General features: G+C 38.2%; 1 protein-coding gene and 1 long non-coding RNA gene across 5 annotated transcripts in view; one reads left to right on the top strand and one right to left on the bottom strand.

Annotated features, from left to right (window-relative positions):
- The window catches only part of LOC141800492 (uncharacterized), a 36,475-nt gene extending 26,306 nt beyond the window's left edge, over positions 1–10,169 (top strand). The window contains exon 3 of the long non-coding RNA XR_012599344.1: positions 9,606–10,169. This is a non-coding gene — a long non-coding RNA (uncharacterized LOC141800492). The remainder of the gene's footprint in view (positions 1–9,605) is intronic.
- ca14 (carbonic anhydrase XIV) lies at positions 494–11,930 on the bottom strand. 4 transcript variants are annotated; one of them, XM_074683053.1, is made up of 13 exons: positions 11,799–11,930; positions 11,419–11,442; positions 7,743–7,922; positions 7,396–7,541; positions 6,364–6,459; positions 6,205–6,271; positions 5,700–5,857; positions 4,590–4,716; positions 3,859–3,882; positions 3,685–3,769; positions 3,491–3,532; positions 1,871–1,924; positions 494–1,315 (listed from the first exon to the last, which is right to left on the bottom strand). In XM_074683053.1, exons 1-13 carry the CDS (start codon positions 11,866–11,868, stop codon positions 1,204–1,206), a joined length of 1,185 nt encoding a protein of 394 aa, XP_074539154.1. In that variant the 5' UTR covers positions 11,869–11,930; the 3' UTR covers positions 494–1,203. The 4 variants fall into 4 exon arrangements, with proteins under 4 accessions (XP_074539154.1, XP_074539157.1, XP_074539155.1 ...); XM_074683056.1 differs by having other exon boundaries at positions 3,499–3,532; XM_074683054.1 differs by lacking the exon at positions 3,491–3,532.
- Between the last annotated feature and the right edge of the window lie 6,181 nt (positions 11,931–18,111).

Genomic DNA, 18,111 nt, shown 5'->3' with positions numbered 1-18,111 from the left:
TTAAATTCATTATACATAATTTCTTGACCATGTTTGCCTTTCAGTATAAAATTACTTTGGTATCCCTCCAAACGGTCAATGAACCATTTGCTCAGCCTATTTAATTTCACTTACAGATAATGCTTTGTTTGAAATCTCCACAGTCTTTATATTGAAATGACTCAGATAGATCCTTTTGGTACTACATGTCTTGTCCTCGAGTGAAACCTTAGGTTTTGAAAACATTGGGTACAAATAAAGGTAATTTTTATAAGATCTAAAAATAAAAAGATTTACTATGTGATATGAACAGAGACCATGTCTTTATTTAAATAATCATTGAAGTCTTTTACTGGAATGTACATAGTTATATTAATGAGGCTCAAGAGAAATCAATAACGAAAAGAATAAAAATAATTGAGAAAAAATTGTCATAACCTTTTGCTCGTGTCTCTTACTTGTTCTTTGTTTATGTATTATATACATACACACCAGACTATTCAAATTCATTCAAGTATTTTATTGAGGTGCCCACTTCAACAAGTTATATACAGCAAAAAAAAAAAAAAACAATCCGACAAACATGATATTTGAAATACAGAATCAGTTTTCAAGTAGAATAAACACATTTACATAAATATAACTCATTCATTTACAACAGAACAGGCCAAACTGGCTCTAGAGCAGTAATTTTCAGTTTGTACATTACACTTTAACCCCCTAAGGCTTTCATCACCCACTCTTCCAGTGTGTTTTAATTGCCATGTTGTACAATTTGTGTCAGTGCTCTAAAAGTGGTGCAAAACAAAGTAATATTTTTACAGTGGATATAAAATCAAAGGTCAACATTTTTAAGTCTATGACATTTGATACAGTGCAGTGTGCTTGTGTTTCAAGGCAGGAATAAAAAGATATAACAGTGAAACCAGGTGAAACAAAGAATATTCAACAGAACATTTACATAAGCCTCTCATGACTCCCAAGTAAACATCTGACTCAGAACCAACAAACCAAAGCACTTAAACCAAGTGCGTCTGTGCAAACAGAAATAAATTCTTGTTTCCAACAATGCAAACATCTTCAAAAGGACATAACAGTTTCAGGAAGTAGGCAATTTCTCCTGTGCCCAGTTTACTTCACATTCTATCACAGTTTTTCTCCATGTGTAACTTAAAAGTGAGGACCTGTTTAATTTTCTCCTGGAAAGTTTGACTGTGCTGTTGCCTAAGGCTCTGTTTGAGGGGAGTGTGATGGCTCTTCTTTCTTTTCTCCTGCAACTGTTGAGTTCAGGGCCGTGTCTTGTTTAATTTCTTTCGCTTTCTCTGGATCTTTTATCCTGAAACAGGAAAGAAAAGAGTTAGTGCCACCCAGTCATCTCATTTTATGCAGTTTTGCTGTCAGGTGTAGTTTGTTACGGAGTCCAGCAGAGGTCCTCGTTTGTTAAACAGTGCATGGAAAGCTGTGAACGTGATGAATAAAAAGTTTTAGCCAACCAAGAATTAGACATGATGTATGATTATTAACAAGGGTGACAATTATGAACACAAAGAAGACCTGTATCGTTCTTTAATGCAAACAGCTATTTCTTCAAGTGAATGTTAGGGGTTATACTGTACGTATGTGAACTGTTTAAACTACAGGATTAAAGGATTACTTCAGTCATTGCTGAGTGGTGTTACAGAATGTTTTAAACACAGCTAATTGTGTGGGATTTGCCTTTAAGTCCATAATGTGCGTACAGTACATGTATGAAGTGCTTTCTTCATGGACAGTGGAATGTCTTTAAGCTCTAAGGGGGGTTAAAGTCTAGATCACTATGAATGAGTGGTTAATGTAAAGAGAAGGGTTCAGGTGAAGGTTTTATAGTCAAAGGGATCATTTGAACAGTAACCTTGGCATGGGAGCGGGCCGGTTATTGTGTAGGACATCCCAGCTAGAGGTAGAGCTGTCACAAATCAGGAAACAAAATCACATGACCAAAAGGAAAAAGATTGAACATTTCAAAAAGGGGGTTTGCAAAAGTTTTAAGGACTCGTGCCTTTAAGATCAAGGGTTCCCAAAGTAGGCTGTAGAGTCCCCTGGAGGCTCGTTGATAAGGCTTCAGGAGACAAATTTTCAACGTCATACTTTGAATAAAAGTGAGACTGCAGGGATCAGATTTCTTAAATGTCCTGCTCTGAAATTTTTTTCCCTTCAGTGTTCAAGACTCAAAGTTATATGGAGCCAAAAAGATGACTTAAATGCTTGGTACAGAAAATAAAATATGGCTTTGAAAAACATATCCTGAAACTAAATTAAGGAAGATTGGTCAAGAAAAATGTATTATTAAAATAAATAAATTTGAATTCAATAACATCAGAATGCCAAAATTTATATAAGTCATCATTCTGGCTCCATAATGTTACAGCACCATGACCGGAGTTTTATTTGCTTTGGAACTTTGGGAACTCATGATCAAAGCAGTTGATTGAATCACTCAGGGGAAATTAGAACATACTTTTATTGATGTAATTATAATTTAAAAATAAAATTATTTAAAAAAAAAAGAGAGAGTTAGTTATCAGCGTTGTTACAGCAGCAGAGGTGAGAGTATGAGATAATCCTAAAGGCTGATCTTAGAAGCTTCTTATTTTCTTCTCGATGGGGAAATTTCTCAAAGGGGATTATATATACACATAACATTTCTATAAGAGCCTGACTAACTCTAAATCTTTGACCGGTACTCGTTTTACAATCAAGCTTTTTCGTCTGGCTTAGTTCCTTCAAATGCATTTACATTTCTGTAATTCAGATCAAGTCATGTGGTCACTTTTCATTGTGCACTAGTTAGAAGCTTTGAGCATAACAGATTTTGTAAGTTCTCTTATGGAAACAGTAGACTGTGTTTCCTTAAAAAATGCAACTTTCTTCCCACGTAAAATGTATACCACTAAATGTAGCATGTAGGGCCTGTGTCCACAAATGCAGTTTTTGTGCTAGCAGCACTTAGCTATTTTTCAACGCTCAGCATCAGAAAGTCAAAAATGCCCTCATAGTCAGCTGTTTTTTGTCACAGGGTTATGGTACCTCAACTTCTGGAGCATTGTTTTGCTTGTCTCAAAAAATCTTAGAATTCTGACATTTTTCTCAAAACAATAATTAAAAAAAAAGACCTTATTTTCCAGTGGCCCGAATCCTTTCCTGTAGGAACCCATGAGAAGTGCCCTGTTAAATATGCTGTCAGTGGACACAGGCCCTTGCTATGCACAAGCTGGTCAGACTCTAATGTCTTTCTGGTTTTTGACTTTCTTTATGACAGGACTCTTCAGCCATATTTCATCCTAACATAAAATGATACCTTAGTCTGAACAGAACTGCTTTACTATATGAGTAGTCCTCAGTTTGAAATACTGTTTTTCTAAGATCAGCACTCGGGGATATGTGGCAAAAAAACCTTTGTCATTTAAAAAAAAAAATAGCACTGCCATCTGTAGTTGTGTATCCTTGTCAGTTATGTTATCAGGTAAACCACCTGTTTACCGCGACTGTTTCGTTGTGGAGGATGGTAAAAAATCTGCCAAGATACGGGAAATAGAGATGTGCAAAGTGAGAGCTTCTACAGATCGCTTAGTTAACCCAGAACAGCAGCAGACCTGTGGCCAGAGTCTGCTCCAGCCAACAGAAACAGAGCAGGAAACGGGCTGCTAACACAGCCAAGCTTCTTACCGTATTGTCTTCACGATGAAACGAACAATCACTGCCAGACCTACGCAGCCACACATCACTCCTATAACTATAGCTGTGACTTCCCCTGGAGCAGAAATACACACAGAAGTGTCAGAGAAGAAGGAAAACTTGTTCATAATGAGCATAGGTAAAATAAGAAGATCATCGCCTTACCAGACGAGAGCTCCCTCCCTGATTCTACAACAAAGAAAAGATCGACCAGTTCATTAGAAAACAGATTATTTTTGTTTTTTTCCCCCACACTTGATAGACAGTGATTTGTTGGTTTATGTCAGCAGAATCTGTAGTTCAGCTGGTTGAAAATGTTATGTCAGGTCACCATCACTGCCTCTGACAGCAGTGCTGATTTCACAGGCCTTCCAGTTCAGTCACTCACCACAAAAGGCACTTTACACAAATTCCCTCTCCTTTGTCTTTGTCTACCCCTCTGTCTCCCTCTATCACTCCTCTGTGTCTCCTCTTCCTCTCCCTCTTTCCTCAGTGAGATGTGCGTGCTAACAAAGGAGGCAGTGTTCAGTTTTTGCAAATCCTCCTCTCTAATCAGCCTGCAAACAAACACAGCTCCCCATGTTGTCCCACCAGTTTCCCCCTTTTTTAACTTTCTTTCTCTACTAACAAAAGCTTTTTACCTTTGGCTCAAGTTAAAGCTAATCCTTATTTTTTACGCATTCCACATTTTGTGCTAATTGCTAGTTTGGTCTGCATGGTCACCCTCTGGCTTGTTCTGGTTTGCATTGTGAGCAGCAAGCTGGCATTACAACCCAACAGTGAAAAGGTACTGCTGGGGTTATCACTGGTAGTCTCATATAGACCCTAGCACAAGCACAGATATCACTCTTATCAAAGCATAACTGTGTCAAAGTGCCGCTTCGTGTCTGTCTTACCTGCAGAGAAGGAAGCAAAGATGACCCGGTGGTTGAGCGGCTGTGTTGCTCGGTAGTTGTCCTGCAGCAGCATCCTGTCCGGCTCCTCAGATTTACTCGAGTAAAGTAATGTCTCCATCCTCAGGAGCTAAGTGAGGAGGACAGGTGACGTGGAGAGGGATGGATAACATTGTTAGGCTAGAGCTGCACCAGGCTCAAATTAGACAGGACATAGAACTGTCATTAAAATAAAAAAGTTAATGATAAAAATAATTTGGCAAATGAACATGCTTGCCGAGTTATTCAGTTAATTATGATTGATCAGTTTTCTAGTTCCAAGAGTAAAAGAGGCTAATTTAGGTACATTAAGGCCAAATTTAAAACAACTTTTGAAAGGAAAATGAGGTCCAGGTGTTTGTAAGATGCAGCCTCACACCCAAAAGGTAAAAATGTGTTGCAAAGCGGTATAAAAAGGCCCACATCTTTGCCTCATCCAAACCTAATGTACCGTTGATTTCAGCTTTCCAATATTTCCATTGTTTCCAGTGTATGTTTTAACTCATATTGCAAGATGTTTCATCTTTAATTACTGCTTTTTGAAGCTTCTGATGGGTAATTTATCACAAGTGGAAGCACATTTAGGAGAAAAAAAAATGAGGTATAAGGATATTTCAATCTAATCTAAGTTTATTTATGGTTCTTTTGATAGGACAGTTAGATACATTTTAAATAGACTAACAGCCCCTTACATATGCAGTTATAATGGTGATGAAAGTTAATGACGGTTTGAATTCTTTAATTTTTTTAAATATGGAACATGAAAAAAGAAAGGATCATTTATGAACAATTTTGGGCTGAAATTGATAGAAAAAAAATGTTATGGTTATTCTAATTCTCTAGTCTGTGTCTGGAACATCATCATTAGCTCATGTAAATAATATTGAAAATAAGCACACTATCAGTTTATGTTTGACAAGAAGTGTATGTAACCCTAGTGGAACGATCAACATAGCCTCTCAGATCAGTTTGCATCACAGAAGAATTCAAATGTAATCAGGTGTGAGAGTAAGGGTACACATTGATTTAGAGCGAGTGGGATCTACTTTAAGAGTGTCCGTGCTTCAGTCTAACCTGTGCCTTTGAGATTTGAACCCTCTCGTGGAACAAGGACCAGATGACGCTCTGGTAGCATGGTGGCGTTGTAAGTGAGCCATTGTAGCGATAGTAGCGTCCCAGATCCCTAGGAAGCAGAGATTTGACGTCAAAAGCTGGGATGTAAGCCTTCTGATCTGCCAGCAGGTGGAAAGAGGTGAGAGAAAGTATAAGTGGTAAAATATAGTACTTCAGTCAAAGTAAGTCCAGTACTTACAAAAAAACTACAGACTTTTCCTTTTTTCAATCTTGGATGGAAAACATGTCACACTGTGATGTTTTCTGTTCAATTTCAAATTAAATATCTTGTCATATTTATCCCCATATGCCAATTTGACTCAATGGTTAAATCACTTACCTCATGTTCACTGGGCTCCATTCATTTAGATAAAAAAAAAAATTCTCTAATAATATCACGTGTTCCTACATGAAATATAAATCAAGTACCCTTTCCTGTATTTTCATATATTTTAAGTCAAGTTACCTGCGTGCCTGATGCGGCTCAGATAGTTGAGGATGTTGTTAAATCCTGGGTTGGTCTCCTCACCTGTCTGGGAAAACAAACCTCAGGCTGACAAGCTTATGACACAACGTTTCTTTTATTTGTTGTATATTACGGTAGAGTGTTTGTATGTGTTATTACCACAATGAGGATCCCTAAAACAGCTAAGCCGTCTCTCTTTGTCATAGCTGTGGAGATATTGGGGTAGAGCTCTGAGTTGTAGTGGACCACATGGAGCTGGAGAGAGAAGGGAAAGTGTTACATCTTGTAAGTTGTGCTTTTTTCCTCTCTCCCTCTGAAGGCTAAAGAAAGATAGAACACTGCATGCATACCCAGAGTAAGACTGTTGAAATTTCAGGGGTGAAGAGACTGATGTGAATGAAATGGAGCTTAATTGTCACATTATGTAATGAGACCACTCATGCACGTCTCATTTCTTTGTCCTCTCTCTCATTTGTCCCTATTTTTGTCAAGTCTGCATGAATAATGTTCTTTTAAATGTTGTCTGTCCACCCACTCTTGAAGAAAGGGTGTGTTGGTAAATCTGAACACTGACAGATGGACAGGTGTGCAGCACTGAAACAATTGACAGAGACTTGCTTCTCTGCCCCAACATTCTTCAATCAAGTTTTATGTCTTCTTAAAGAAAGTGTTTTCAGCCTTACAAAATACAAAACCAGACACAATTTTATTTGAGTTAAAAAGAAAGGAACTCACCCAGGTATGTAAAGAGCCTAGTAATGTATTGATGAGTGTGGAACAGTCACATCATTTTGTTACTTTCTTTATGCTTAAGTAAATCAGTCCATTGTCACATCTGAGCTGCTGTAACTAGAAAGGTGAAGCCTTTGAAAAAATCTAAGCCACATGTTTAATTTTTATATTGTGCGACAGAGTATGTCTTACAGACATGTTTTCTGCATGAGTTTTCAGTGTGATGCATTGTGTAGCAGCTCCTTCCATATTTCAGCAACAGCTTACCCTATTTATCTAACTTTATAAATGTGGTAGTATTTTTACTCCTTTATTTTTTGTGAAAAGATATCAGATTCCTGTGGCTGCTCTTATATTTTTCCCTTTCATGTAACCCACTACCGCCTCACTCCTTGACCTTGACCCAGTTTGTTTATCTATTTCTATTTACACATCATAGTAAGCTTCGTTGTAACATACCTCTGCATCTGCACTCTGTCCGTTGATAGTGTGCTCACTGCCCTCGTGGCTCGGCCCGCCACTGCCCCAGTGGAGGTGTAATTGCACAGCTGTGAAAAGCCATGGAAGCCCACTGATACTCATCCACTCTGGAAGCTCGATGACAGCTGAGGGAAGATAGAGAAGGTAGATAAACTGATAAGGAATACTACGTAAGAACACATAGACTGGTACATTCTGATTCAAAATACTTATAGGAATTCTGTGTTATTTTGTGGGAAGGAAAAGTTTGTTGCCAGGTTACACTCGGTGATGGTACAGTCATAAACCTGGAACAGAGCCTGAAATCCTCTGACCACCATAGTTACCTGTGTGTCCGTTATTATACAGAGTGAAAGGCTTGTTTCCATGCTGATCGTAGCCCAGTGGGGTCAGCGGGATCAAACTGGGGTCATATTTAGTCTGCGTGGTTACCACATCCACGGGGGACTGAGCGGTGCCTCCACAATCAGGGAAATACTCTGACCACTCAGTCTGACCCACCATGCCTTTGACAGGAGGAAAGACAAAAACAGCGACGTCACTGCATCACACAGCTCACTGACTTGCAGGCATCCAGGGAAAAAAAGACCCCATTGATCAGAAATTAATTATAGAAGACAATTAATCCTCATGTTTTCTTTAATTCACAGCTTCATGGAGGTCCGTCCATCACAAGTTTGATAAAAAAAAAAGTCTATTTATTTAACCTCTCATTTTAACAAGCCATTGTGTGTCCTTTGCATCATTTACATAATTAAGTATGGGCTTTTTATGCTGCGTACAATACAAAAACAAATCCTTATTCCTTTCTTTTAACCTGAATTACAACAAGGTAAACAAGATCTCACTATCCTCATGAACTTCAAGGTCATCTTTTCTGGAAAACATTTTGCCCAAATTTAATTTTCAGAAATTGTTAGTAATAAATAGTTGCTTCTTTTTATTATTGGGTCTCAATAACTTTGCATCAAGTTGTAAAAGAAGATGAAATCTTTTGTTGAATTGGATAAATTTTGATCTGGATCTGATCATAATTTAAAATATGAAACTCAACCTTCAAAGAAAACAGCATCTGCAATGACAAGATGAAGTGAGAGTCAAGTATTATACAACTTATCTACTGCTAACCACTGAAAAATAATCACTTAAGAGTGCTTAAGCTTACGATAACTTTGTCTGACTTAAGCTTCACTCTCTTTCTTGATGTCAGTTTGAATCACAGGAAAGAAATCTTTTATTAAGATTGTTCAGTGAAATAATAACTGCTATATTTGGCTGATATACTTGCAAATGTAACAAAAGCCAGTTTAAAAAATTGTCTGATTTTAAAACCTGACATTGACCTGAGATATTTAAAATATCAATAAACGCTATCTCAAGATGCTTTACAAAAACAGCCAGTCAAGACCTGCTGTTTTTTGTGATAAATGATATCCCAACATCAAGAAAATATTTTGAGTCTTATTTCATGCACAAATACATTTATTATATAGTTGAATATTGGTTTTATGCATTTTTTAAATTAAATAATTGTTTAGACATGCAAAAAAGGTTTGAATGATTCTCCACAAATGTTAAAAAAAATCCAGGAAACTACAACCATAAAACCAATCACAAATATCAATAGAGATAGATCATGAGTCCATCTGAAGAGTTAAAGATGCTTTTCTAAAGCATCTCGTGCCTAAGGCCTCATCTTAATGTCTAATATAAACACTGTGTATGTACTGAGTCTGGTAAAATGTGTCCTGTATTGTAAATTCTTATATGACTGAGGGATGGTGAAAATGAGGCCCTGGTACTCTAAGTAAGAGGAAGCTTTTCTCCCACATTGCATGATAAAAGAAAGAAAGAATAAAGGAGTCTGGAAGAAAAAGAACAAGCAAAAGAATCTGAATTAGTTTGCAAAGGAGAGGAATGCTTTAGAAAACGACACACCGCTGACAAAAAATGTGTAAGCAGGGTGCAAAAAGGAGAGGATGCACTGAAAATCTGGGTACTTCAAGTTTAAGAAATGTTATGTTTATATGCTCTAGTTATTAAAATGATGGAAGCGGTGATTGATGAAAATACAAATGTGAATTAGTAAGAATATTAGCTATGTAAACACATACCACATCTCCTCTCCTGCTGCCTGCAACCCCCACCTCTAATCTGTTCTCTCCCCGACCCCTTTCTACCCTCCACAGCAAAGCCCCTCACCAAGACACGACTTCAAAAGTGAGTCCTGTGGTCCCGCCATCGGTCGCCATGGAGGTCCCCATGGCAACCTGAGGCCGAAAATCCTGACCCTCTGCGCCTGCTCTAACCTCAACCCTAGCATGCTACCCCTACATGGAATACAACAACAAAGACATACACACACACATGTATACAGATCCATTCAACCAGAGCATGATGAGGCAATGATGGAACGTGAGACAGGCTTTCCCTCGATGACGCCACGTAACCCTTGTTCGTGGAAAGAGGTGACCATGAAATGATGCGGTACTGTTCTGTCCTGTGTGAGTATTATGTTGAGCATAACCAAAAGGACTTTCCACTTCAGCGAACAAGCTCAAAACCATCAAAATCACACAATGATTTGTCACACAACATGCCCAACACACAAGCTCATGCTAACACGTGTGCTGTGCAAACAGAATTTCTTAAGTGTTTTTTTTTATTTTTTAAATCTGGAAGAAAGAGCACAAAGTTCACACAGCTGAAAGAAAGTCTGAAACCCTCAAACTCATCTTTATATCATTTAAGCACCTGGTAGGAAATGACCCCTGTGGATAAAACCATACCTGTGCTCTTTGCTGATTTGTTCTGTACAGGTAAAATTCATATTCTTGGCTATTTCACCTTACTTTTGGGGATATCATGAAATTTGTGTCCAAAAAAATTAAGTTGTTTACTTTATCTGTAATATCGCAGCTGTTAATTCATTGCCACTAACTTTGTCAGAGTACTCCATCCTCCTTCCCTTTTTTTCTTCATCCTTAAAGAGGCATCAGTATTGATTCCTATCTGTTTCATGCCCAGCTAGCGCTTCCTCACAGGAGCTTTAATGCCTATGGAGAGATATATGTGTCACACCAACATACATCTCACACTCTCTTATTTTGATATTTTAGCCCTCAGTGGCTTTTATTCCACATCTTCTGGGCCAAATAATACAAGTTAGACCTCTCACCAGTATATGGAGAACACAGACTGTTGTTGCCACAGCACACTTGCCTCTGTGCATCAATGATAATAAGAGTATATGTATAACTGCCAGTTAGCTCCAGGCACAGCCTCCACACTTCACTGTATGTTCTCTATGTTGGTGTTGCTCCCCTGAATACATGCAGAGAGTTGAGGCCTGTGTGCCCCATTCATTCCCACAATGTCATTGTCCACAGCATAGTTCAGCCAGTGTGCATCCACAACACAATAAACACATAGGTTATTGTGTGCCGCAACAATAAGAGCTTGATTTGGTATGCTTTTGCTTCGTCCTGTCCCATCTCCCTCTCTCCATCCGACACCCTCGCTCTCGCGCACCTGCCTCCTTCCTACGCCTGCTTAGCTCTATCTGCCCTTTTCTTGCTTTCTTCCTCCTCTATCTCCCTCCAACCCCTTCATCATCTCTGTGTGAGTGCTGTGCTCACGCCAGCTTGCTGAGCTGTAACTAATACAGACGGAGAGGGGAAAACAGAGGGAGAAGAAATGAGAGAGGGGGGAGCAAAAATCCTGGAAAACTTACACAAGCTTTACAGTCGAGATTAATGTTGAAAAAGTGATTAGATGATGTGTGTGGCATTAAACTTTGTATCCATGTGGTTAAACTCTGTAAAATAAATGTCTGCACTTTCCAGCTCATAATTATCAAACTGGCTATCAGATTTTAAGTTTGGGTGATAAACCCCCAGATTGCACACTGATCAGGGTTACCTCCTGCTCTGATGTTGTTCTTTATTGTCACTTTTATAGCTTTTGAACATTTTTTTTAATTTTGAGAAAACTTGAACTTACCTTTATAGGTCCATGAAACATCATCTGGAAAGTAACATAAGAAAAAAATCTTTGTTTGACCAAATATTATTTATCATTTAAAGTTAAAGAGCTCTAAATTCTATTATCAAAACAATAAACCTGCAAGAGTATATACAGCGTGATTAAATATCATCGCTACATCTAGTAATATTTATGGTATTTTCACATCCTCTAAATCTACTTCTGTTTATAAATCATTTTGAGTATAATTCATTGAGTAAGAAGTTTTGTTTTTCTTTTTGCACTATTGCACTTCCACAAATCAGAACAATCCCAACCTAACAGTCCTAACAGTCCCAACATAATCTGAAAGCATGAAAAACTCTCATAATGTCCAATTTTATGTAAATCAGTCTTACCAGCAGCATGGGCAACTATCCACTGAAAACAATGAAGCATGAGAAGGATAAAGAGACCCAAAGAGTCCATGTTAGTCCTCCTTGCCCATACAGAGAAATGAATAATAACGGACGGAATGATGAGGAGCAAGTGGGAGAGAGAAACAGAGAGAGGGAGAGGGAGAGAAGCATGCGAGGGGGGTGGGGGGTGATGGGGTCCAGCCATCCCACCTGCTAGAGCTGTGTTTAGCAGCCAGAATGTGGATTTTACACATTGTCGCACAGGTCTCCATACAGATGAAGAAGGAACATGCAAGAAAAGAGAGAAAGAGAGTTCAGAGGTGGCAGGACAGGGTCACTAGGATGAAGTCAGTCAGTTTATGGTAAAGGCGGGTGACACAGGCAAGATGGGGTTACAGGAGCAAACTAGAAAAGCACTTGGACAGCGCAGAAGTCTGCCATGCATATTATGATTATCATGCAACACTTTAGTCCCACTTTAATGTTATACTCCCTGTCAGCAGACTGTCTGCTACAATTTATGTTAGTTTCAGGTTTGTACAATAATTTGTTGCCTGACAGTGTTGAAAATGATTATGACCCAGTATATATTCCATATCCTGGATCTTAGTATCCAGAATATTGCCAGGATCTGGATCGTACTTTAACATCTGTCAGAAATTATTGTTACCTTGCCTTGTATTGTTTTGCAAAGCAATCCAGCTGTATATTGTGGCGTTATATACACACATGGTGAAAATGGCCTTATCTCACAATGAAAAGAATCCTTAAAAAAAATCCTTGATCCAGTCAGTGATCCAGATCACCTCCAAAATGTAATCACTTCTTCCTTATTCCATTTGTAACATTTCCTGAAAATTTTGTCAAGATCCATTCTTTACTTTTTGAGCTGTGTTGTTCACAGACAAACAAATAGACAAACTCTACCAAAAACTTAACCACCTCGGTGGAGGTTATGAAAGTGCAGAAAAGAGAGGAAGAGTATGTTTCCTCAATTGTAAATCAGACAGGAGGATCTGAACTACAACTGAGGAGGCCTGCTTAACTTTCTGTACAATCTAAAGTCTTAAGGTTGAGAATTTTAGATCTTCATACCCTTTTTTTCCCATGACCCAGTCTGAAGAAATGCAAAGTGCCAGGATAACAGAGGGGAGAGAAACGAGAGCAGGCTTGAGTCACATTTGCTCATGAAGGAGTTCAGCACCTGCTTTTGGTGACCCTGAATCAATACTTGTTACATTTCATGGAGGTCTCAATGCTCAAGTAGAAGATAAAGTAATTCAAAATTATGCAGTACAAGACTCTGTATGACGACAGTCCACTTAAGCTCAAGTCTTTCAGCATTCAACACTAACAAAAATACTTAATTTACATGGTAATATATGTTAAAACTAATTGAAAATAATGATAAATCAAGCCTTTACAGTTTCTCATTATTTTTTTCATGTGTAAAATTCAGCTAGAGTGATCTCAGATTGATTTGGATCTGGATCATATTTAGAGAGGCATTTTGTCTCTTTTAAAATACAGAGACCTCTTGTGGTTTGATCTTTTGCAGTTGTCTTTGTAGTGGATTTGATTTTTATATAACACATGTTTCTTTAGTTGTTATTTTTAAGAACTGCTTTGACTATTTCCTACCAGTTGTAAGGCCCTCTCCTGCAGGTTTGAAGACACTGGTGTAGCAAAATGACATTTTAGACATTTTACAGTATATTCCCCATTGTTCTATGTGCAGGCTAGACTTGCAGTTATATTTGATGTAGGGGTTATTTGGGCAGATAAGATCACATCTACAGATTTTACTCTCCAATATAATAAAAAATAATAATCTCATAGATATACCCCAAGCTCATTTTTTTGTCTGTGAAGTTTGTTTCAAACCAGTGAAGTAGTCTGATGATTTTAAGAGTAAGGGTAAAAAAAAATGCCCCCTACTGTATACTCCGAGTCACCAACAGGAGATTAGAAAACGATTCATACCCAACACTATTTCTTCACATTCTGGTGAATATTTATGGAACAATTTGTGTTGAAAATGTAACTAAATAAAAGAAAAACACAAAAATTAATCATATACAATTAACAAAAGGAGAAAACTTTTCTTCTTCTTGCATGAAGCTCACATTCCAGAAAAATCTGATCATTTTGTTTACTGTTTTTTCCACATGGTGAATTTAAAACTAAGTGTTTTGGTTAAATTAAAACAAAGATATTTATAACAAGGTTTTACTATTAGGGCATCTTACTATGCTTTATCTGTTGAAAGGACACCTGAGAGGGCATCTTTTATTCATTTCAAGTGAAATTTATGAACACAATTCCTGCTGTACTGTACAGAATGATATAAAATGAGTAATTACAATTTCACTGATTTAACAATTTAAACTGTAATAATTTTGTTACACACATACTGTAGCAATAACTGTGTTTTGTGTGTGTTGGATCTTTAGATTTCTTAAGGAGTCTTCAGAACACAACACATCCAAGGTGTTCATTTTCAGGCTTGGTGCTGGTATTTTTCATGCTGCCTCACCATCATGGCTGACCAGGACACGTGATGAGAAAGGAGCCATGCATAGCTGACAATTCCTTCACTGAAATGCAGTGATTGGTCTTTCTAGCATTAATACTCCAACTTGAGGCTTTACCTCAGATTGCAAAAAAAATGAAGTCAGTCTAAGACAGAAAACATTAAGAATCTCAACAGAGACTTAGATAATGTTTTAAAAATGAAAATTGCAGACTTAGATATCTCTATGTAAAAGGTTACATAAACTGAACATAATGTACAGTTAGACTCACGCCACATTTCCTATTGTAAGCACAAGGGGGAGCTCTTTCTCCATGTGATACAATTCAGAAGACATGCATGCAGAAGCATCACTGGAATTGTATAATTTTCTGCTATATTCTTGTATAACCGTGGTTACAGTCCTTAAGTGCTTTTTTACCAGTAGATAATGGACAGAAAGTGGTAATTTTCATGGGAATGTGTGGTTCACATTAACACATGCACCCAAAAACATTTGATGTAACACTCACGTGAGTTCATCCCTGCACTTGCACTACAAACTGCTCACCCATTACATCACCAATTAAAGTTTGGGTGCACTGCTAAAGGTTTTTTTCAACGCAGTCATTAAAATATCCATTAGATTTATATTTTAGGCAGATCTCATAGGCAATTGCACCAAGGGTCTTCAGTTCTAGATTTAATCAGAAATGTAATCTAGGAAACACTTATGATATCAGTATAAACTGATGACAACTGAAAGGATTATAACAGCACTAAGAGAGCAAAAAGAGTTTAAGATGGATTCAAGATCATACTTTTTTTTTGTTTGCCAATTATTGGCTTCCACTGTCCTTTTTAAAAGTAATCAGAGTGAGAAGTGAGAGATAATCCCCCAAAACTATGTACATTGGTTGCATTGATTGGCCCATGATACTTTTTTTTTCTTTCTTTCTTCCCCCTTAAAGTTATAAATGTATCCTAATTTTTTAAACCTGCATTCATAACACATGCAACTTTTTCTTGGGTCACATTTCAGAGATATTTATCACTAGAGGCTCTTTTGGAAATCCCAGTTCAAGGAAACATTTGGGGCATGCTAAATAGCCTAACAGGTGACTGTTCATAGTCATTCTTATTCAGTGGTGATGACTATTTGTCACATGAGCTCAGATTTCGGGCACCCAAGCCGCTTTTTTTTTTATCGCCTCTTCTGTCTGCCTCCCTGCTCTCCATCCTTTCACACTGTGTTCTGGCTCGCTCAAACGTGAAACGCTTCAGCCAAATTATGCAACACCAATAGCCCATGCTGGCCTCCCATTGGTTGATCTGGACTCCGTTAAGGGGGAGTGGCCTACATGTTTTCACACGCCATTCGACGCGGCTTCGCAGGGGGCGTGTCAACTGACTTCATTCACAAATCTAGCAGCAGAGTATCTCCCCGACATGTGAATATGACTCTGCTCGTAGTGATGAACACATGTTCCGGCACCGCAAATGTGAGCGCTGCGGCAGTCTCGACTGATCAACGAGCGTCTGTGTTGAAAAGACAAAAAGGCCCATTGTGACTTATGTGCTAATGATATGTAAGCCAAGATTTGGTAATCTTTTAAAACTGTTTCATTATGTGAGAGCAGTAGTGATTATTGCGCTCATCCACCACCAATAATGTAGTGTACGATCTGAAAAAAAAAGAAACTATGAGAAAGAAAGAAAGAAAGAAAGAAAGAAAGAAAGAAAGAAAGAAAGAAAGAAAGAAAGAAAGAAAAGAAAGAAAGAAAGAAAGAAAGAAAGAAAGAAAGAAAGAAAAGAAAAAACAGCAGAGTTTATTGGTCACAGTGCACTGGGCTGCTTCAGTTTTGATTCACGCCTTGGTTGGATTGATAAAATAGCAGTTGGTTTTCTTTCTGTTTCTTTTTCTTATTTATTTTATTTTTTTGTGTGTGTGCCTGTAATACAATGCAAAGATAAAAAAAAAGGCAGTTGCAGTCTGACATGTAGCAAAGCACTGCATCTCTTTTCCCTATAGTCAAATACTAAAGCTTTACTATGACGGTTAAGTCAAATTCCTTCAGATGAGAGCAGGGTGAAGGAGGTTAAGACTTCCAGACAGGTGCAGAGCAGAGAGGACACAGCAGCAGTAATTGTTCCCCAGCTGTCCTGGTTTTCAGGTGAAATGTGAGATATGCTGCTTGGACTTTGCAACGAAACAGGAGACAGTTTGCAGTTTAGTCTCTCTTTAGGCCTGTTTTCCCTCAGGCAGGTCAGGTCTCTGTTGTGGTGTCTCACTCCCACCACACCTACCCATGCATTTGGCCTCACAGGAACTTCTGTGTGCTTTCACAATAACCATGAGTTCAAGATAAAGCCCATTCTGCTCTATAGGGCTAAATAAACATAAGCTCTCCTGATATGAACCACAGGATCAGCTATATGTCATTTTAGGACACAAGACTGAGCACTGACATAGCTCACACCATATTGTTATGTTGTACTTCAGAGGCAACAACATTGCTGGTAAATCCAAGTTGTCCTTAACTTGATCTTTACCTTAAATTACTCTACAGGGGAGGGTTCTTTTCCATGTTAAGGACCAGTTCAAACCCACTGAGATGTGTAGTAGCAAAACATCTCCATTGCTTTAAACTTAAACCACTAACTACAATTGATTCTAAAGCTTGTCAATATGATAGCTGGTAGTGAGAGGAAGAAGAGGAAAAACAAAGCTGGGGGAAGGGACAAATAGGGGGAAGGGAGCTAGAAGTGATGGGGGTGGTCTTCAGTACCTATGAACTCAGAGGAGGTTCACTGGGTTCATGTGCAGCAGAGGAATGCTGTTGGGGGTTGTGAAGCTTTTTCTATTGACTTGGTCCCTGCAAGGTATACATGACATGACCTCTCCACTGGTTTACTATTACCACAGGTTACCATTATTGTGTTTTGAAAGGTGATGGTTTTCTGAACTGGTGTTGAGGTTACTGGGCAATTGTAAGTTGCAATACCCAGAGATACAGGTGCTGTCAATCAAACAAGGACACAGCTTTGTGTGTGAGCTGAGGAGAAGGGTCAGTGGGTTCATCTATATGTTGTATGTTAAGTGGGGGATGGGAAGCCCCCTCACCCACCCACGGGGACATGCAAGGCGCTTAGAGGCAACCACCACTTCTCACGCATTAACTCGGTATTTCACATCTAAAAATACCAGTAAAGCAAAAATAATGACTGACCTTCAATTACAGACTTATGAGGAAAGAAAGACAGAACAAATCCATGAGATGAGTATGTGACAGCTGACTAGTGTGTGTGTGCGCGTGTTGTCAATACAATGGTTTGCTATGCATGTTTCAAGAGGGGGTCACTGAGTTCACTCTGTAGTCACCTAAAAGAGGGTGAAGCTCTGACATGACCATTCATCACAGACCTGGACTGACTTGCTGCTTTATGTTCAAAACTCAGTAATTCTCATTTTGTTTTATTTGTGATTGATTTATGACTTTACAGCCACATTTTAGGAGAAAATGACATTTTAAAAACAAACAAAATTATATTTTATTTTATGTTTCTTTAGCTGTTACCTTTTTCTGTGCAACCTAAAAAATGACAACACTTTTTGTCAGTGAATGTTATGTTGGTGTCACTGTGTTGCTATTTGAGCTGCAGAGCTAGTCTGTCAACTGAACCAGAAGGGCAACCTTAAAACAGAGAATTCAGCTCTTTTGAACAAAAACTTTAAAAATACAAAGACACAAATGTTGGCAATTTTAAAAGTCATTTAACAATTTTCCTACAGGACTATAA

This window comes from Halichoeres trimaculatus, unplaced genomic scaffold (genome assembly GCF_033239565.1).
Source record: "Halichoeres trimaculatus isolate MK-OKI-2021-1 unplaced genomic scaffold, fHalTri1.1 fHalTri1_scaffold_12, whole genome shotgun sequence".
In the NCBI taxonomy this organism is placed as follows: domain Eukaryota; kingdom Metazoa; phylum Chordata; class Actinopteri; order Labriformes; family Labridae; genus Halichoeres; species Halichoeres trimaculatus.
The sequence above is the reverse complement of the archived record's forward strand: the minus strand, read 5'-3'. Positions and strand labels throughout refer to the sequence as shown.

What these genes read in the sequence shown, in the direction of transcription:
- ca14 (XM_074683053.1), bottom strand. Translation starts at nt 11,868, where the DNA reads ATGGACTCTTTGGGTCTCTTTATCCTTCTCATGCTTCATTGTTTTCAG. An exon ending in TTCAAATCTCAAAGGCACAG is followed by an intron (nt 4,717 to 5,699) that starts GTTAGACTGAAG and finishes CTCCTCACTTAG; the next exon opens with CTCCTGAGGATGGAGACATT. An exon ending in CGGCCCGCTCCCATGCCAAG is followed by an intron (nt 1,316 to 1,870) that starts GTTACTGTTCAA and finishes TTCCTGTTTCAG; the next exon opens with GATAAAAGATCCAGAGAAAG.